The sequence below is a fragment of the Cynocephalus volans genome, chromosome 4, assembly GCF_027409185.1.
Source record: "Cynocephalus volans isolate mCynVol1 chromosome 4, mCynVol1.pri, whole genome shotgun sequence".
NCBI lineage: Eukaryota > Metazoa > Chordata > Mammalia > Dermoptera > Cynocephalidae > Cynocephalus > Cynocephalus volans.
In genome coordinates, this window is record NC_084463.1 from 14,768,939 (window position 1) to 14,790,699 (window position 21,761).

A 21,761-nucleotide genomic window follows, 5' to 3' on the forward strand; every position below is an offset into this window, starting at 1 on the left:
TTCTCTGTGAACCAAATACTAATATCAGAGAAAGGATTAACTATTCCAAGATTTAAGCAAATTTTTTATTCCAGAATTTGAATTACATAGTATTTTATCCTTTAGCGACATTCTAATGTGACTTTGGTTTTTGAAAAGAACGTTGAAATTGTGTATCTGCTTATCTTTGCCTTAGATACTTCTTGGGACTGTAGAATCATGTCTTACTCAGCTTTGCATCTGGAACATACAGCCCTGGGACAATGTATAATTGTTTTTTGAATGAACAAGAAAATGAAATATTGCTTTGTTTGAAATTTGTCCTGGTAGTACATAATTCCTTGAAATACAGAATTTCATGTATTTTTCTATAATGTCTTCATTATGTTTTATATGTAAACAATATTATCTGTAATCCTTATTTTGGGTTTAGGTAGGTTCTCTTGCAGGAAAAATATTCCTATCACTTTATCACTTACAAATATAACTAGCCACTAAAGAATTAACATTTTACTACTAAAAATCCTAAATGTTAAGTTAGTTTATGAGTAAAGTGAATTTACTAGTAAAGCTATGCTTGGAAGTTCTAAAATAACTGGTTAGCCTAGGGTTAGGGGTAACAGTAATAAAGAAATTCTACATGTTTATTATTTTTACAATTAGATTTAACTTAGGAAGTGACATTAAGTAGCCTAATTTGCTGTCTTAATCACTGGAAGCTAAATATGATTTAACAGAATTTTACAGTGCTCAACTTGGCATGGGTATTTTTCTATCTTTGGAGGTAAGAAAATGTTGAAATTTTGGCTATCTGGTCTCCAAAGACATCATTGTATGGAAGGAATAGTTTTCATGGCTGTTGCCTATACCCTGTCCTGGAAAGCTGTGCTCATCAGAGAACGTCAGGTTGAAAGGAAAATTATGAATGGCTGTCTGGGCTCAGTTCCCAAGAGTCCTTGGTCATGTGTAGCATGATGTCTTCCTGTACCCTCTCTCTCCAGGCTTATGATGCCACAGTGCCAAACATGGATTTAAGTGCAGCTCCTTTTGTTGTCTTTTTTGTAGACGTATTGCCTTAGTCACTTGATTTCGGCAAGTCTAAATCCTTGGGAAGCCAGCACTGCTACCTTGCTTACATCCTCTAGGGACCCCCACATGTTTAAGGGGGTGGTGGGGCTTGCCAGTTAGTTCACTTAGAGCATGGTGCTGATAACACCAAGGTCAAGCGTCTGGATCCCCATACCATCCAGACCCTCCCCACCCCTTTTTGGGGGAGGGTAATGGAGCAAGATGAGAAAATGTAGCTGATGATAGCGTAGTGTATGCAGCTCAAAGGACTTTTTTTGCAGCACCCTCTTGTAGCATTTTTTCCCAGTGCTTACTTAACTTGGCTTTTCTTAGATTTTTTTAGGGCTCTTACAAGGAATTGGAAGTTCAGAGTTAGAAGATGAGCGCTCTTTAACATAACAATGACAGCTTTTGTTTTTGGCCAAGTTTTCGGATGCTTTAAACAATGAGTACTTATTTTTAAAGCATGCTTCAAAAAAATCAATCTGTATTTCAAGTGAAAAGAAAATTCTTGGGTAGAAGTATAGTCCTTTTTGACTACTCGTTCTTTTCTTTCTTTATTCCAACTACAAGACCAGAAGAAAAACAAACTAATGTTTCCTGTCATTTTAGAAAGTACGTGGAAACTTGAAATATTGGCAGTTAAATTACAATTTGACAGCTCAGTGGTTGTTTTGGAGCGTACTGCAGTTAGGATTATATAGCTAAATTTGTAAACATTTAAGATATAGAAAAGTGACCCACTAAGTTTGCTGATAATGAATATAGCAGTGTAGATCTCTTATACTGACCTCTTATAATTCTGTTAAAGATTTATAATCTTCATTACCTCAGCACTTGGTTAAAATTCATGCATTAACCAATGTAGTTCCTTGGTAAATGTTGGGAAATTCCTAGATGTCTTCGTGAAATGCATAAATTAGCAGATTGTTCCATGAGGATAATGCAGGAAAAGAATGAATTAATCAGAAACTTGAAGGATCTGGAAATGGTCATCATGTTACTATAATAGCAACTGAAAGAATAGCAATTTCTGTGCTGTAGATGGTTGATTTGATTCCTTTCAATATTACTTATGGTTTTAACTTTAAACTGTTATGGTAGGAAGATTACTGTACACCCAATTTAGATACATAGGTTCTTTGTAGCTAACTGTATGATCTTGGATGAGTCATTTGGCCTCTCAGAACTTCAGTTTCTTCAACCACAGCAATAATAAGAACCACTATATGTATGTTGCCTTATAGTTTTCAAAGTGATGATACATAGATTTTTTCATTTACTCCTTACAGTGCTCCAATAAATAAAGAAATTGAGAGATAAAGATAGTAAGTGGTTTGTCTAAGATCACATAGCCTGAGAGGGCCAGAACTGAGACTTAAATCAGCCCTTCTTTCCCCATATCCACTGCTCTCCTCCCTGATATCACATGCAGACAAGTGAGAGGATTGGGCTGGCCCCTCTAAAATCCTAAGATTGTATTTTTTTTTTTTTGCAGCTGTCAGGTAGGAGGATCCAAACCCCTTGACCTTTGTGTTATAACACCATACTCTAACCAACTGAGCTAACCAGCCAGCCCTGTTTTTTTTTTTTTTTTTTTTTTTAGCAGCATTTTTTCCATTGCCTACTTTATTTGTCTGTTTTTTTCCTCAAAATACCTTTTAGGGAGACTATTTTAAATGTCTTTTTTTCCTGCCTGAAAGTACATTTGTAAAGTTAATGCTATGGAATTTCCATTATTGTGATAAGATTTTGGATTACTTGGGCTTTTATGAGTTTTGGCTTTTTTGGTAATGTTGTAGCCTGAAAATCATTCTAGAAATTTATTTGGGATTAAGTTCCTCATGTCCTAGGTTATGTCCTAACTTATTTTAAGATAAAGAGAGAGAATTTTTCTTATTCACGAATGGTGTTTACAATTAGAATTTAAATTTTTTAAAGTTAAAATAATTTAGGAATTTTCTTTTCTTATAGTGATGAAAGAAGAAACTGTAAACAGTACTTTAGTATGTATTCCTTAAATTTAGGTTTAACACATTCTTAGAATTGTAATACTTTTTCAAGTAAATCTTTTTAAAGAAGAGAATTTCAGCTTTTTAAAAAAATAGTTTAGTATTTTAATTTTAGCAATCTCAGGGCAAAATCCTTTTGAGATTCTAATAAGAACTGTCTCAAAAAAAAGTAAAAAAAAAAAACAAAAAAACTGTCTCTCAGTTGCATAGCATACAAAGGCTTGGCCCCAAATGTTTTTCTCCACAAAAGCGTGTAAATTTAAGGGATGAATCTGCTAATTTGTCTAAAAAATTACATGTATCTTTTAATATATTCCCGGCTGAAAAGTGGTTAAACAGATTAGCACCTGACTTAAAGCTATTAAGCTAACTGGGGAAACAACTCTTCAGCAGAAAATTCACCAATGTTGTCCACGTACATATGATCTTAGCTCCTGAGAGGAAAATTGGGGGGCTTTAATCATTAGAACTTGGTTTGGGACTTATCAGTATAATTTGGATGTTCAAGAAAGTCTGCCCTTTATTCCTTATTTTGTTCTCGTTTTATATGGATTTTGTTTCGGGAATCTGAAATTCTATCTCTCTGTATCTCTCTCTGGAAAGGATTCTGTCTCTCAATCAGTGAATTTCTATTAATTGGTTTGTTTAAATAGATGATCTTTCTTGAGAACTTGTTCAAAATAGGTTAAATTAATCCATAGAGGTTTTTTGGTTTTTTTAAAGGGTAGGTTTAAGCTTAGAAGTAAGGAGAAAGTTTTGCTTTTTGTTTTTTTCAAGAATAACTGAAAATAAGATTTCCCTAGGTTATTAGTGAAAGGATTTTACCCTGTATGTGGTCAATTCATGATCCCTTTCACAAATGCTGCTGCCCACCATTAAGTCTCTTATCACAGGGCATTTAAAATGATGCCATAAAATGCGTGTTGAGAATTTCTGGATCTCAAATGTACAGAAATCACATCTAAATGTCAATTCCTGAGTTAAGGAACTGACGATTATGGCACTTTCAGTCTCTATTAATATTTAGTAGGCACGAGATTATTATATTACTATGTTATTCCTTATGTGTCTGTAGACTCAAATATTTGTTGAAAAGCATTTGTTTGTTTTATTGGGGTTATATATTTCTGCCATTGTACTGATTTGCTTACGTGAAACAAAGTTGTCCTTTAATTGTTTTGGGCTGTATCTATAGTTTGAAATTTAGGACTATCACCTGTGTACTATGCACCAAAGATAACATTTCAATGCATTGTTCAGTTACTTCACAGCTCCTATTTGTCTGTAATGAAGCTGTATGGCTGGGTCCATTTATTTCAATATTAGTTATTTTATAATATCCATTTGAATGATGATTAATATATAGAAGCTAATTTTTCAAATTCATTCATGTCTCCTCTGGGCATTTCTTTGGGATATGTTTGCATTCATGTTTTTGCTTCTGATTTTAAAATAATTTTCCTTTGTTGTAGGATGAGCAGTTCTTAGGTTTTGGCTCAGATGAAGAAGTCAGAGTGCGAAGTCCCACAAGGTCTCCTTCAGGTATGGCCAATTAAGCATGGGGGCAGTGCCTTTAAATTTTGTTTATTACAGGGCTGGCCCGTGGCTCGCTTGGGAGAGTGCGGTGCTGCTAACGCCAAGGCCATGGGGTCGAATCCTATATAGGGATGGCCAGTTCGCTCACTGGCTGAGCGTGGTGCTGACAACACTGTGCCGAGGGTTAAGATCTCCTTACCAGTCATCTTTTAAAAAAAATTTTTTTGTGGTTTATTAGGAGATTGTGGCTTCCCCTTGCTTTCTTTACATGTAAAGGGTAATTATCTACAATACTAGGGGTAGGAAATGGCTTATGAACTAGACTTCTTTAAGGTACTCCTCTGTCAGGCCATATTTGGTTTATTTTTTATGCTTCTCTCTGGGAACTACTTGGGGCATGGAAGGTGGTTTCCACAGAATGACTGTGAAACCTGGTAGGCAAATTGAAGGTTACCTACTTAAGAGCATCCTCAGATTTACACATTTTATATTATATGATAAGTATATATGCCTTTGGGAATAATTTGGCCACTATTTTTTACAGGTGAAATTTGGTCTACTATTGTGATAGAACTGAAAATGAAATATTGGCACTCTGAAACTGTTACCTTATCCTTGAAAGGCTGTATTAAAATAAAGAAAATAAAAATGATATGGGTGTTTCCATTTATTAATAATATTTTTTGTTATTCTCACCAACAAAATATCTAGAATATCTTAAAATTCTAGACTTACGAACAATTTCCTAAGAGAAGATCCTCAGCAGAATCCAATTCTATATAGGAGAGGGCTATAGATCTTTTGATGGAAAGTACATCTGTGTTGCCATTCAATTTCGTGTGTGTTTTCTTTGGTTTTATGTGGATAGACAATTTAGTTAAATATGGTATTGTTAGCTGTTTTTGCTCTTTAACATTGACTTAATTTGTGATGTTTGCTAACATTTGGGTCTCACTTAAGAGTCATCATGTGTTATATAGTAACCTAATTCAAACATCCAAGTTGACAGTTTTTCTTTTCCCAAATGGTGGTGGTATTGCCATTCTAGTTGGGAGGAGTTAGCCAGTAGTGTCTCAGTATCTGTGGTCTTTAGACAATAGCAATATTCTCTTTAAGATGTGATGAAACCTTAAAATTTCATGTAGAAAAGGAACTTTAAGGATCATCTGGTCTAACCCTTCATTTATAGATGACAAAATGAAGCCCAGAAAATATGTGATGAGCAGTTATTTATAACTGATTTCTGAGTTCTTTGGATGTGTTGTATATTAGGGAGTTAGCAGCAGTGCTGGGACTTTTTAGTTCTGCTTTTTCTCCTTGTTTTCCAAAAGCTTCTTTTAAAAGTAGGATTGAAGAGGTTTTCAGAATCGATAAAGCCCTCTGAGTGACAGGTTCAAGTCTATAACAATGATAAGGAATCCTGTGATGTACTTACGGGCAGCAGTTTTATTTTGTTATTTCACAACTCTTTTATGATGGTTCCTCTTAACCTTTTTTCTTGGCTGTCAGTCTGCCTTAAATATTGTCTTGGTTTTTTGTTGTTTTTTTTTTAAACCATCTTGATATGCTTCATTATTTAAGAAATTAAATGTAATTTCTCTGCTGTCTCCTTGTCCATTACTTTTTTGTTATTAGCTTATATTAAGAATGTATTTGTAAATCCTTAATCTGTTAAGAGAAGTCTCATAAGTTAATTGGTGAGGAATGCACTTATATTTAGAAAGCTCAACAATAAGACCTTTGTTGATTTCTGTTCTATTAGAAAGTGATTCCATTGTAAAATGTTCATCATAATGGTGTGAATCTTTTTTGGTGCCTCTTAGGGGAAACTTTAGTCTCTGAAGAATGTTGTCACATAAAACATTTGAAAAGTCAAGAGGGAAGAGGAGATTTGATTGACTAGGGAACTCTTAATACATTTCTAAAATACAGGTTTATACGGAGTGTTTTAGAAACTGTCTTGTTTTGTTAAATCTCTTGATAAGTAGCAAATTGAGCTGTTTTATAAGATGAAAAAATCTTTTTATTTAGAATAGAATAAATCCGATTTAATAAATTGTTGGTTTGCTCTTGACATCAGTTAAGGTTAACCTTTTTGTGACTTGAGACTAACTAGTTCAATCAACTTCTAGGTAGGGGAGTAGATTAATGGACACATCATTATGTTACTTCATTGATTAGCTCACTTGCCACTGAGTTCAGTGATGTTATTCTGATGAATGAATATTTTTCTATTCAATAAAACTTTCTTAGTTTACTTAAACAAAAGAGATTGAAAATATAGGATTGCTGAGCTGTCCAAAGAGCCTTTTCCTGTGGAATTGGTATGTTGTTGATTGAAGAGCACCTTGTTCAAATTTATTCAAAGCCAAAATTCTGAATTGAAAAGATAGGATGACTTACTAGAAGCATGTTCTTGAATGTTAATCTTAGTGGCTAGGATATGGAAAGGTAGTACTCACCTTGTTTTCTTTTTACAGTTCTTTTGAATTCAGAAAAAAACTTCTTGCTCATCTAAACTTGTAGGAAAAATCAGTTTTATAGATTATTTGTTCAATGAAAAACCTCTTATCTTGATTTTTCTATCAAAAAAAGTAAAGAAATGTTCTTTTAGGTAGAATGTTATTTACTTGATTTCTTTGAAGCAAATTTGTGGTGAAAAGAAACTGAGCACAATTAAGATATTTTATTGACTCATTAGACCCAAGTTGAGTCCAGTACAAAATGGCCTGTGCTAAATTATATTCAGCTTAGTTAAGACCTGAACTACACAGCTAAATATATGCTCTTCATTGTTTAATTTCTATACACAGTTAAAACTAGTCCTCGAAAACCTCGTGGGAGACCTAGAAGTGGCTCTGACCGAAATTCAGCTATCCTCTCAGATCCATCTGTGTTTTCCCCTCTAAATAAATCAGAGACCAAATCTGGAGATAAGATCAAGAAGAAAGACTCTAAAAGTATAGAAAAGAAGAGAGGAAGACCTCCCACCTTCCCTGGAGTAAAAATCAAAATAACACATGGAAAGGACATTTCAGAGTTACCAAAGGGAAACAAAGAAGATAGCCTGAAAAAAATTAAACGGACACCCTCTGCTACGTTTCAGCAAGCCACAAAGATTAAAAAATTAAGAGCAGGTAAACTCTCTCCTCTCAAGTCTAAGTTTAAGACAGGGAAGCTTCAAATAGGAAGGAAGGGGGTACAGATTGTACGACGGCGAGGAAGGCCCCCATCAACAGAAAGGATAAAGACCCCTTCGGGTCTCCTCATTAATTCGGAACTGGAAAAGCCCCAGAAGGTCCGGAAAGACAAGGAAGGAACACCTCCACTCACAAAGGAAGATAAGACAGTTGTCAGACAAAGCCCTCGAAGGATTAAGCCAGTTAGGATTATTCCTTCTTCTAAAAGGACAGATGCAACAATTGCTAAGCAACTCTTGCAGAGGGCAAAAAAGGGGGCTCAAAAGAAAATTGAAAAAGAAGCAGCTCAGCTGCAAGGAAGAAAGGTGAAGACACAGGTCAAAAATATTCGACAGTTCATCATGCCTGTTGTCAGTGCTATCTCCTCACGGATCATTAAAACTCCTCGGCGGTTTATAGAGGATGAGGATTATGACCCTCCAATTAAAATTGCCCGACTAGAGTCTACACCGAATAGTAGATTCAGTGCCACATCCTGTGGATCTTCTGAAAAATCAAGTGCAGCTTCTCAGCACTCCTCTCAAATGTCTTCAGACTCCTCCCGATCTAGTAGCCCCAGTGTTGATACCTCCACAGATTCTCAGGCCTCTGAGGAGATTCAGGTACTTCCTGAAGAGCGGAGCGATACCCCTGAAGTTCATACTCCACTGCCTATGTCCCAGTCCCCAGAAACTGAGAGTAATGATAGGAGAAGCAGAAGGTATTCGGTGTCGGAGAGAAGTTTTGGATCTAGAGCAACTAAAAAATTATCAACTCTACAAAGTGCCCCCCAGCAGCAGGCCTCCTCCTCTCCACCTCCTCCTCTGCTCACTCCACCCCCACCATTGCAGCCAGCCTCCAGTATCTCTGACCACACACCTTGGCTTATGCCTCCAACAATCCCCTTAGCATCACCATTTTTGCCTGCTTCTGCAGCTCCCATGCAAGGGAAGCGAAAATCTATTTTGCGAGAACCAACGTTTAAGTGGACTTCTTTAAAACATTCTAGGTCAGAGTCACAATACTTTTCCTCCGCCAAGTATGCCAAAGAAGGTCTCATTCGCAAACCAATATTTGATAATTTCCGACCTCCTCCGCTAACTCCCGAGGATGTTGGCTTCGCGTCCGGTTTTTCTACATCTGGTACTGCTGCTTCAGCCCGATTGTTTTCACCACTCCATTCTGGAACGCGGTTTGATATGCACAAAAGGAGCCCTCTTCTGAGAGCTCCAAGATTTACTCCAAGTGAGGCTCACTCTAGAATATTTGAGTCTGTAACCTTGCCTAGTAATCGAACTTCTGCAGGAACATCTTCTTCAGGAGTATCTAATAGAAAAAGGAAAAGAAAAGTGTTTAGTCCTATTCGATCTGAACCAAGATCTCCTTCTCACTCCATGAGGACAAGAAGTGGAAGGCTTAGTACTTCTGAGCTATCACCTCTCACTCCTCCATCTTCTGTCTCTTCCTCGTTAAGCATTTCTGTTAGTCCTCTTGCCACTAGTGCCTTAAACCCAACTTTTACTTTTCCTTCTCATTCCCTGACTCAATCTGGGGAATCTGCAGAGAAAAATCAGAGACCAAGGAAGCAGACTAGTGCTCCAGCAGAGCCATTTTCATCAAGTAGTCCTACTCCTCTCTTTCCTTGGTTTACCCCAGGCTCTCAGACTGAAAGAGGGAGAAATAAAGACAAGGCCCCTGAGGAGCTGTCCAAAGATCGAGATGCTGACAAGAGCGTGGAGAAGGACAAGAGTAGAGAGAGAGACCGGGAGAGAGAGAAAGAGAATAAGCGGGAGTCAAGGAAAGAGAAAAGGAAAAAGGGATCAGAAATTCAGAGTAGTTCTGCTTTGTATCCTGTGGGTAGGGTTTCCAAAGAGAAGGTTGTTGGTGAAGATGTTGCCACTTCATCTTCTGCCAAAAAAGCAACAGGGCGGAAGAAGTCTTCATCACTTGATTCTGGGACTGATATTTCTTCTGTGACTCTTGGGGATACAACAGCTGTCAAAACCAAAATACTTATAAAGAAAGGGAGAGGAAATCTGGAAAAAACCAACTTGGACCTCGGCCCAACTGCCCCATCCCTGGAGAAGGAGAAAACCCTCTGCCTTTCCACTCCTTCATCTAGCACTGTTAAACATTCCACTTCCTCCATAGGCTCCATGTTGGCTCAGGCAGACAAGCTTCCAATGACTGACAAGAGGGTTGCCAGCCTCCTAAAAAAGGCCAAAGCCCAGCTCTGCAAGATTGAGAAGAGTAAGAGTCTTAAACAAACTGACCAGCCCAAAGCACAGGTACTTCTTTCCACCTTGCCTGTTAAAACCAACAATTTATCGAGCCCCTTCTATGGGCAGATTTTAAACTGTTTTGGTTACCCCAGTTAGGAGAATCAGGAAAAGGGTGGGGGAGGTGGTGGTATTTACAATGGTCCTTCAAGGACCAAAAGGATTCCAATAGGTGGAAAATAGCAGGAAATAACATTCTAAGTAGAGGGAACAGTGTGAGTAGAGATGGAAAAGTATGAAACGTATTTGAGGAACAGTGGATAGCTGCATTGGCACATGTGGGAAAGTGGTGGATTAAGGCTGAAAGCTAGGTTGGGACCATACTACTGAGAATGCTGAGTTGTTTGTACTCCATGGGTTTGGAGTCATGGAATCTGTGGCTTGATTTTGAAGGTGCATTTTTATAGTCACATTGTTTTACAATCTCTGATAGAATAGAAAACTGGAGGGGAGCATTACCTTTGAGTAGTGAGTGATTAGAGCAATAGGTAATATAACCTTAAGGGGAACACAAAAGCTGTAGGATTCAGTTAGTTAAAATGATGCCAAACAAATTTTTACATAGAACAGCGGTTTTTTTGTTAGTTTTTTTTTTTTTTCCTTCTTTTTTTATGAAAGGAGGTCGGCATTAGCCTTTTCTGAGAAAACTTGCTGATCTCAGGTTCTTTTAAAAAAATTGTCATGTAGTAGATGCATATTTACGCCCACATATCAAGTGAGATGGCCGCAGACTTAGATTTTTAATGTCATTCAGCCCATGGCCAGATTTACATTTAGTAAGTCTGCCAGTTGAGAGAGTTCTAGCAGGAATATGAGGGGACTTATTTTTGACAGCATGTTGGATGTTTTTTGGCTAGCCTTCTAGTGATAAGAGCAGTGGCTCTTTAAAATATGAAACGTTTCTGTTTGGTGCCACGGCCTTTTATACTTGCATTTACAGGCTATTTCCCCCCTACTTCTCTGTTGATCAAGGAAATACAAGAAATAGTCTGTGGTTAGATAAGCCCTATTTACATTAAACTGAACTTTTTGGTAATGTAGACTGGTAGCTTGGATTTTGAGGGGAATTTTAAAGAAGTAGTTTAATTGAGAATAGAAGCTTAGTTGATTTCTTTTTTTTTTAGAGGCCTTTTTTTGCTACCAATTTTAGGATGCAGAAATAGTTGACTTCTGTATGTTGATATGGCTTATCAGCTGGGACTAACTAGAGTTATATGTTTTGATTCTAGATCATAATAAATTGATCAAGTATACCCTGGCTTCATTTAATTATATTTTCAACATGTGTAGTTTTCATTGTCTGTTTTTGGTTTGCTTCTTATTCAGGGTCAAGAAAGCGATTCATCAGAGACCTCTGTGCGAGGACCCCGGATTAAACATGTCTGCAGAAGAGCTGCTGTTGCCCTTGGCCGAAAACGAGCTGTATTTCCTGATGACATGCCCACCCTGAGTGCCTTACCATGGGAAGAACGAGAGAAGATTTTGTCTTCCATGGGGAATGATGGTATGTCAGGAAGTCAACCTTGGAGACTTTTGATTTGTTTGCTGATGATTCTGGGATGTCCAGTAGGCTCTTCATGATTAGTCTGGGTCCTCAGAAAAAGAGATGGCGAGAGGGGATTAAATGCACTAGGATTTTATCAGAGGAAATGCCTGAGAAAGAAAATGGGGAGGTAGCCAGGGAAGGCTAGGAGAGCTGTCAGACTTTGATACAAGTCAGACCCCCATGAAGGAGAGAGGGAAGGAAGGTTGGGCAGTACCTTTCTAGACTGCCGTGCAGTGTAAGAAAGGTTCGATAAGGTTTTCTGGTAGTCCTTGAGCAAAAGTTGGAGTCTTGTGTCTCTTGGGAACAGGCCTACCACCTTAGTATCCTTGTCTCACTGAATCACTGCCTAGGGGTGACCCATGTTAGATGTGGCCTCATTGCACCATTGGATTTCAGAGCGCAGCAGCTGGGGCCCTTGGTTATTTATGTTTCCTGTAGGTGGAGGTCTCTGAGACATATTGTCATGGCTGCCATATAATTCTTAAATGTTGGGTAGCTGCTCATAACGATTTAGGGGTTTAGAGAATCCTTAGAAGCATTCAGTTCATATTCCTGAGTTTGGGCTAGGCTGTTTTGTTTTTTATTTGTTTGGTTTTTGACGGCTGGCTGTTATGGGAATCCAAACCTGTTACCTCGGTGTAACAGTAGGGCTATACTCTATCCAACTGAGCTAACTGGACAGCCTCTTTTTAGTATCTGGACTTTTGCTTTCATCAAGCTGCAAATTATAGGCATTTTTTAAATATTTAAAGAATTATTTAAAACAGACTCAGTTCTGCATGTGAATATTTTTATTACAATGTATTTCATTTTTGGACTACCAATTAAAACAAAGTTTGAATGTATCTAATGATGTAAAGGGATTTTGAGGATCTCCCACTCTACTGCCAAGGGATTAGATACTCCCTCAGAACTAATGATACATTTCTTTAACAGACAAGTCATCAATTGCTGGCTCAGAAGATGCTGAACCTCTTGCCCCACCCATCAAACCAATTAAACCTGTCACCAGAAACAAGGCACCTCAGGAACCTCCAGTAAAGAAAGGACGTCGGTCAAGGCGGTGTGGGCAGTGTCCTGGCTGCCAGGTGCCTGAGGACTGTGGTGTTTGTACTAATTGCTTAGACAAGCCCAAGTTTGGTGGCCGCAATATAAAGAAGCAGTGCTGCAAGTGAGTGGATGTCTTACTCTGAGGTGTTGATCTCTCAGCCAGGAAGGTTGCTTATTTATCCCTGGTTTGCTGCAGAGTTGCATTGGGAAACTGAATGTGCTTGTATTGAACCTTCCGAGTTGTAAGATTAGTTGCAAAGTTGGATTTTGTGATGTGGTTAGGTTTGGGCTATACTTAAATGACAAATTCTCTGGGGCAATGCTGTCTGATAGAATGTTCTGCAATACTGGAAATGTTCTATGTATGCTTAGTTCAATATGGCAGCCATTAGCCACATATGGCTTTAGAGCACGTGACATGTGGTTAGTGTGACTAAGGAGCTACATTTTTTATTTAATTTAATTTTAATTTTAATTTAAATAGCCACATGTGATGAGTGGCTACCATATCAGATAGTGCTCTGGAGGGTTTCTACTTAAATCCTGACAGTTTTAGGCATAATATTTATTGGGTCTTCTACAATCACTTTTATCTTTATGATATTCAGGAAACATTGGAGATATTTTGCATAAGTGCTCTCTGACTATCTCTCTTAGAATATTTCTATGCGTGTAGAACTTTTGATATGGAATTTTAATTTTATTTATTTATTATTATTTTTGTGGCTGGAAGGACAGTTATCAAACCCTAGACCTTAGTGTTATCTGCACCACTCTCTAACCAACTGAGCTAACTAGCCAGCCCCAGAATTTTTTATTACTCTCCCTTGTCTTCCCTTTTTTTAGTCAGTTTGTGGATACGTTTTCTGCTGACTGGATAGTTTATTTAAAATAGATCAAGAGAGTTGCATTAAACAGAAATTTTGGTGATTGAGCATCTCACAAAGTGCCTATCACAAGGAATAGATATTATCAATAGAAATTTGCTCAATGAATGAATAACATTAAAGTGATTAATATAAAGCATAATTAGGAGAAATGCTGTATTACGTACTTCAAGGGAGAAAATTTCTGCGAGACAAGAAGTAGTTTCTGTGCTTTAGTTTGGTCTGGCCTTAAACAAGAATTTTGTCTCAGTCCCGTTAGCAGAAAGTGAGAGTTCACAGATCACAAAAAGGCACATAATAGCAAGATAAAATTGCTGTAAATTTAGGACATGGATTTGTGCAATTTCAGACTTCAAACTAAGTTTGAGTTTCATTAAATTTAAATTGAGGGTTAAAATATATGTCAGAGCCATGAGATACAGCATTGCAGTGGCAGACAAGGGACTTGTTAAGTAATTTTAGTCCATTTTGTGTTCAGATTACTATATGAATATTAATCTCATAAAGGAACAGTACTGATTTGACTACAAGAAATATTGACTGGTTATTTTGTGTGTGGTGCTAGTCAGTACTGGATTATAAGAAATTTGAGTCCCATTTCAAAAATAATTTGATATTTGCTCATTTTAGATCCTAAGAGTGGTAAAATTGCTGATCCAGGGAGTCAAAGGCTCAGATTTAATCTGAGCAACAAGCAGTCCTTTTTTCAGCTGTCAAAATGAACCTGAATGAAGATTCACCAATTTTTGCAGACAAGTGAACACATTTCAGTTGCTTCTCTTCTTTATGTAATTTATTTTATGGTTTATACTTGTTTTCCTAGGATGAGAAAATGTCAGAATCTACAGTGGATGCCTTCTAAAGCCTACCTTCAGAAGCAAGCTAAAGGTAGTGTTGTAAAAAGTTCTTCCCCAAAGTGCTCCCTCCTTTAATGCTGTATAGCCTCATGTATATGCAGTAAAAAGAGAATACTAGTTCTGGGGGTTTCTTTTAGAGTACTGCCCTTTCTCAAGGAATTACTGGTTGTTGAAGCTGTGTGATAGATACATGGGGGTTCATTTGACTATTCTCTATATTTTGGGGTATGTTTGAAAATTTCCAAAATAAATTTCTTTTTTAATTCATATAAAAATTATAGTCCATTCAATTTCCTAGAACAATAAAAGTGTACCTATTTTACCTGATCAACTTGGCATTAACCTTGTTGAGGCTTGCAGTGCCAATTTTAGCTGCAGGAAACTGAGAATAAGATTTTTACATTTCTATACTTCTATTTTAAATAAAAATGTTCTCAATTATAGATAGATGACCTTGTTTTTGTTTTTATTCTAGCTGTGAAAAAGAAAGAGAAAAAGTCTAAGACGAGTGAAAAGAAAGAGAGCAAAGAGAGCAATGTTGTGAAGAACTTAGTGGACTCTAGTCAGAAACCTACCCCATCAGCAAGAGAGGATCCTGCCCCCAAGAAAAGCAGTAGTGAGCCTCCTCCACGAAAGCCCATTGAGGAAAAGAGTGAAGAAGGGAATGCCTCTGCCCCAGGGCCTGAATCCAAGCAAGTCACCACTCCAGCTTCCAGGAAGTCCAGCAAGCAGGTCTCTCAGCCAGCACCAGTCATCTCCCCTCAGCCACCTAGTACAGGACCACCAAGAAAAGAAGTTCCCAAGACCACTCCTAGTGAGCCCAAGAAAAAGCAGCCTCCACCGCCAGAACCAGGTAAGTAGGGAAAGCAAGAAGGAATTACTGAACCACGAGTACTAGCAAAGAAGCACTGATGTCTTAAACAGCATTTGGAAACCTGAAATGTATAATTTTAAGTCTTCGGTGCAAGAAAATTAGCTCTCTTTTTAACTACTATGTATGATAATAAAGAAATAGAAGCAAAAAAACAATTAAATTGGAAATATTGTTTTAATTTCCTATTTGAAGCCTGGAGTTTAAATATTTTATTTTTTCTAATGCTCCTTTCTTCACAGGTCAATCAGTCCTAAACTAGTGTTTCCAGCATCTGACTGCAATTTATTTTGAATTCTTTAGGTCCAGAGCAAAGCAAGCAGAAAAAAGTGGCTCCCCGCCCAAGTATCCCTGTAAAACAAAAACCAAAAGAAAAGGTGAGGCGAGATTCATTTCTCTGCGATTTCTTAGGGATGTCTTCTGTTCTGTAAGGAAAAGCTTTATCCTTGACATTTGCATGATTGAGTGAAACTGCATTTCTGCTTCTATGTAGATGGCAGTGGAATTTCTTAAAATTAACAAACTTCAGATTTAGGCTTTAGTCCATTTCTATTTTTGTCTCTCTCCTTTGTCGCTTTTCCCTTCTTTGTGACCCCATTATTCTAGCCTAGGGATCTGCTTATTCTGCAGGTCATTTGGCATAATTGTTTTGTGTCTTCAACATATTTTAGCAATATTTATCTAAAAATCACCCTTACCTGTGTCTACTATATTTTTTATTATGGATAGAGAAGGGAGGATTTGAGAATCTTCTGAACACTACATCTCTGTTTCTATAAGATACCTATGTTGGGAGCATGTTTTCCAGATCTATTAGTAAGATTTGTCATTTACATTCTTATCTGTTGCAAATATGAAAGCAAATAGGGTGTGGTTTTGTTCTATATTCATTTTCTGTCTCCTTAGGAAAAACCACCTCCAGTCAATAAGCCGGAGAATGCAGGCACTTTGAATATCCTCAGCACTCTCTCCAATGGCAATAGTTCTAAGCAAAAAATCCCAGCAGATGGAGTCCACAGGATCAGAGTGGACTTTAAGGTAAACATGTTTAGCAATCATGTAGTATATTGAGTATCATTGACTTTAAATAAAAATGGTGCTACCAACGGTGTTGAAAGAGGGAATCAGCACCAACTGGGAGAATGAATAATAACTGCCATTAGCAGATGGGTTCAGGTGTATAATGGCTTTAGTCAGCGTTGTAAGGTCACTGTGCACTGACTGAAGAACAGGCATTGAAACATTTCTACCCATTCTGAGTAGTATCTGAGGAAATTTTTCACATAGGATTAGCAAAACTCTGAGGGAAATTCAATCCCCGTGTATCTTTGCAATATATTTAATATGAATTGAACCAATAGGTGAGCCTTTTAATAGTTTGTGTCTGAGATTAAAAATTTTAAGAGCAGCACTTATTTATGGATTCATTGAAATGAATACTCTTGACATTCTGGTGTCACTCTAATTTTACGCTTTTCATCCTTATTTTCAATCCAAAGTTGTGTCATTGTAAAGCTTTCCTAAGTGATCTTTCTCTCTCTTCTCCATAGGAGGATTGTGAAGCAGAAAATGTGTGGGAGATGGGAGGCTTAGGAATCTTGACCTCTGTTCCTATAACACCCAGAGTGGTTTGCTTTCTCTGTGCCAGTAGTGGGCATGTAGAGGTAAGGGATCCTGCTTCTTTGTACCCCAGAGAGTATAATAGTAGATTATTTTGCTGTGGATGAAAGAAATTACTATGTTCTGTTTTGTTGGTAGTTAGCAGGTAGTATCCCCTATTTAAACCAGCTAATGAAAGGTCTTTGAAGTTTTTTAGAGATTTCAGGAGGGAATCTGTTTTTCATTAGAGTAGCAAAGTTGTTGAGGGTGAAAAGTTTAATAGTCTCATCTCTTAAATTCAATCTTTATTAGAGTTCTGATTTTTCTGTTAGCAGTCCAAACATGGGAAAAATAATATAGTATTCCATAAAAAGGGATGTTGTTGGTGGTTGTTTTATGTTGAATACCAAAGCCTCCTCATCTATAAACAGCTCTTAGTGATTAATAAGAAAAAGAAATAACACCCAGTAAGAAATTCACAAAGGACAGAAATAGATAAGTCACAAAATGAGAAATAAAACCATGGCTGGGGAGGGGGTCATTAAACCCTCCAATGACCAAAACTGGAAACAAAGGATCGTGCAGAAATAGGGGCTTTCTGTTGGTGGAAATATAAATTAGTTACAATCTTTCTTTCTGAGGGAGTTGTTTGGAAATATGTATTTATCTTAAATGGGTATACCCTCTAATCCAGCAATTGTACTCTAAATATTTGTCTTAAGGTTATAATTAGATAAATTGGCAAACCTATGTATATAAAGAAGGGTTTATTTTGTGTTGTTCATGATAATAAAAAATTGCAAACAACCCAAAAGACCATCAATAGAGAGCTTTAGTTAAAATAATTATAAGACATGCATATAACGGCAAACATGAAGTCCTAAAAATGATAATATAGATTGATATCAACATGGAAAGATGTTCATGACATATCACTGAGTAAAAACATCAGGTTACAGAATAGTACATAAAGCATGATCCCATTTTGGTTTGGAAAAGTGTTTTTAAAATATATACAGTTACGTAGAAAAATATCTGGAAGGATTCACACCGAAATATTAAGTGTGTGGTTGGATTATGGGCAACTGTTGATTTCTTTTTATGTTCTCTTTTATCTTTTTGAGTTTTTTGCAGTGCATGTATACCACCTTTACAATGAGAAAGAAAAGAAACAGCAAAATTTTAAATAGAAAGCAGTAGTTTGTCATTCATAAGGATTGTATCCCAAGACCATTACAATTCTCAAATTCCTGAATACCTCCCTAGTTTATTATTTATCGCATAAACTATGTATTCTAAGGTCATAAAGAAAACCCAAAGCTAGGTGGAAATCTGGATGTTGAGCCTTCAGTGAGACACACTCTAGCTAAGAGACTCAGTCTTGCCCACTAGTTGTTTTAAATTACTCATTAGCAGAATTACAAATTATTGCCTAGTATTTTTTCATTAAGCAAATATTTATTTTCTCAGTGCCTATTACAAACAGCATATTGTTCTGAGTGCTGTGGTTGCTTTATATATCATTGAGACAAGAATATTCAGTCTACAAGGATCATACTGTATCTCTTTTCCTTCATAATCTAATGTTTTGCATCCACACATGTGCTACCCAAAGGAATAACTTATTTTTATAGCACCAGTCCTTCAACTTCTGTGGTTAAACAGATTTTTTTCAGGGTATAATTGTTCTTTTTTTATAAAAGATGACCGGTAAGGGGATATTAACCCTTGGCTTGATGTTGTCATCACCACACTCAACCAGTGAACTAACCAGCCATCCCTATATAGGATCTGAACCCGTGGCCTTGGGGTTATGAGCACCGCACTCTCCCGAGTGAGCCACGGGCCGGCCCTCAGGGTATAATCGTTCTAATTCAAATTATGTATAGTTATGCACAACAGTCTCACAGGATTCCTGAAAAATGAATTAGAGAATGAATAGCTTACTGCCTGCATTGCACTCCTAAAGCATGACCAGTGCTTGATGAATTCTCTATCTAAATTTGTAAAACATTTGGGGACTGGCCATTTAGCTCACTTGGGAGAGCATGGTGCTAATAACACCAAGGTCAAGGGTTTGGATCCCCATACTGGCCAACTGCCAAAAATAAAATTAAAAAATAAATTTGTAAAACTTTTTATGTTGACATGATTTCAGACTTACAGAAAAACTACAAGAGAATTACAAAGAATTCCCATATGCCTTTCACCCAGATTCCACAAATGTTGATGTTTTATGTTTGCTTTATCTGTTTCTCTTTGTGTGTATATATTTTACAAAAGAAGAAATTTTCTCTTTGTGTGTATATATTTTACAAAAGAAGAAATAAGATATAGGCGTACCTTTTTTTCTAAAAATTTGAGAGCAAGTTACAGACATAACCTTTGTCTTTAAATATTTTAGTATTTCCTAAAATCGAGGACATTCTCTTACATAACCATGATATAATTATCAAAATCAGGAAATTAACATTGGTACATTACTATTTTCTAAATCTGTAGACCAGTTGTCTCAATAATTCCTTTACGGCAAAGGAAAATTCTGAGTTGTCTTCACTAGTATTTTTGAAAATCTTATATCAATATGAAAGTAACATATTTCTAAAATTAGATATGGAAAGGACAAAAAAATAAATAAATAAAGGTACATGGATAAGTCCAAAAAAAAAAAAAAAAAAAAAAAAAAAGGAAAGGACAAACCAGAGCTTTAATTGTTTAGCATACTGTAGAAAACCTTTAAAACCCTACCTGTTTCTCCCTACCCCACTCCTTTATATTCCCACAGCTCTTTGTTTATACCCCTCTTATGGCACTTAGCTTGTCCCATTAAATCTTGGATTACATTTATATTTTTACTTTATAATTCTACGGTCATTACCACTTTAGTCCCCTGAATTTCCTGGAGTGCCCAGTAGTGTGTTTTTTACATAATCATTGCTTAATCAATATATATATTGAGGTAGTTTTATGTCAGTAGACTCCTAAAACCCAAAGTATGTAAGTTGGATATTTCTTTCTACACATTATTTGACATACTTTTATGTACCCGTCTTCCTACTGTAGTTTGTGTATTGCCAAGTGTGTTGTGAGCCCTTCCACAAGTTTTGTTTAGAGGAGAACGAGCGCCCTCTGGAGGACCAGCTGGAAAATTGGTGTTGTCGTCGCTGCAAGTTCTGTCATGTTTGTGGAAGGCAGCATCAGGCTACAAAGGTACAAAACTAAGTAATAGAACTACTAGAGTATTACTCTCTCCATTTCTGCCTTCTAATTTAGCATTTTGAATCTATATTCTTTTCTCTGTTGACTTAGTCTGTTTTGACTGTTTAATTGGGTATAATCAATTGCCTATTTTTGTATTTTAATTTTGTGAATATAGCAAAAAACAAGACATTGGCTGAAATTCCAAAAATAAGTCAAATGTATCTGATAAGAATATTCATCACTGATGCCTGTGGCAGGGAATAAATCCCTTTGCTTTAATTAGGAGTAAATAATGTATGGGGAAATATAAACTATTAAAATGATGTGCTATACTTACTTGAGAATGAATAGGAAATGGGGTACTAAGTAATAGGTGTTTAGTGAAGGTGATGTAATGCCCACCTTTTTGCCATTATATTTTCTTACAGCAACTGCTGGAATGTAATAAGTGCCGAAACAGCTATCACCCTGAGTGCCTGGGACCAAACTACCCCACCAAACCCACAAAGAAAAAGAAAGTTTGGGTGAGTACAGATGTTATCCTGTTTCAAAGAGAATTGTCCTGGGACTGTTGGGCTTGCATAACTTGTAGTAGGAATATTGTTGCTTGAGGATGTCAGCATAACAACTTTTTTGCCTCATTAGGTAAATGAAAGGTCATCCCAGTAAAGAAATCTAATCTAGAAATGGATTGTATTTGAGATATTTTTAAATAAGAAAAGATATTAAAAATAAGAAGTGCTTACCGAATTTCTTTTCTTTCTTTCCAGATCTGTACTAAGTGTGTTCGCTGCAAGAGCTGTGGATCCACAACTCCAGGCAAAGGGTGGGATGCACAGTGGTCTCATGATTTCTCACTCTGCCATGATTGTGCCAAACTCTTTGCTAAAGGTAGCCAAACAAGCCAGTTTTGTCAACTTTTATAGGTTGTACTCGGTGGAATGAAATAAAAAGTTTTATGCACTTTGTCAAGGACACCATTTAGACACAATTGCTAAATTCCTGTTCCTGCTCTTTCCTTTGCACAGAGAATTTAGCAATTAGAAAAGTTTTGTTAGCTTGTATGGGAAGAATTAAGGCGACTTTTTATTATAGTAATCCACAGAGAAATGCTCTAAGCCAGTATTTTCCAAAGTGTGATTGTTTCAGAAATGTCTTTAGTTGGTACTCAAACATTTTGTTTTAATACTTATATTAGAAAAAATTTTAACGAATACATTAAATCTGTTATTTTACTAAATTAGGGTAATGGTGATATAAAGGTCACTATTAAAGTTAATCAAAATAAACATCAATTTCAAGAAGTCTATTAAGTAAAAAACAATAGAGGGAATACACGGATAAAGCAAATTTATGAAGGTTGTACATAGTACTGAATTTTAGGAACTGCTCTAAGCTCTAACGTAAAAGCACTAGGAACAAGGGAAAGCTTAAATTAACTGTTTTTTACTCCCATATTGCTACCTCTTCTTAAAAATGTAAACATTTCTTTCAAATGTTTAAGAGATAAAATTTCTCTCTTCCATTCTTTTTCTATTTTTTAAAATCTACCTCATGACCTTTATAAATGAATCTAAAGAAGAGAACTAGTGGCATAAATGAAGCTTTTCTGTAACTCAGAATAATCTTGACACTTTGCAGATGTGTGAACATTCCATAATAGAATGTGCTGGCACTCATAAATGATTCCAGAAGAA

The 21,761-nt window shown here is 36.6% G+C and overlaps 1 protein-coding gene across 1 annotated transcript in view; it reads left to right on the forward strand.

Moving 5' to 3' along the window:
* The window catches only part of KMT2A (lysine methyltransferase 2A), a 76,409-nt gene that overhangs the window by 20,502 nt on the left and 34,146 nt on the right, over nt 1–21,761 (forward strand). Inside the window, exons 2-13 of the mRNA XM_063093342.1 lie at nt 4,532–4,601; nt 7,409–10,062; nt 11,380–11,557; nt 12,536–12,770; nt 14,360–14,424; nt 14,869–15,246; nt 15,568–15,641; nt 16,171–16,302; nt 16,815–16,928; nt 19,927–20,073; nt 20,493–20,588; nt 20,835–20,955. Coding sequence (XP_062949412.1) covers nt 4,532–4,601; nt 7,409–10,062; nt 11,380–11,557; nt 12,536–12,770; nt 14,360–14,424; nt 14,869–15,246; nt 15,568–15,641; nt 16,171–16,302; nt 16,815–16,928; nt 19,927–20,073; nt 20,493–20,588; nt 20,835–20,955 — 4,264 coding nt within the window. The remainder of the gene's footprint in view (nt 1–4,531; nt 4,602–7,408; nt 10,063–11,379; nt 11,558–12,535; nt 12,771–14,359; nt 14,425–14,868; nt 15,247–15,567; nt 15,642–16,170; nt 16,303–16,814; nt 16,929–19,926; nt 20,074–20,492; nt 20,589–20,834; nt 20,956–21,761) is intronic.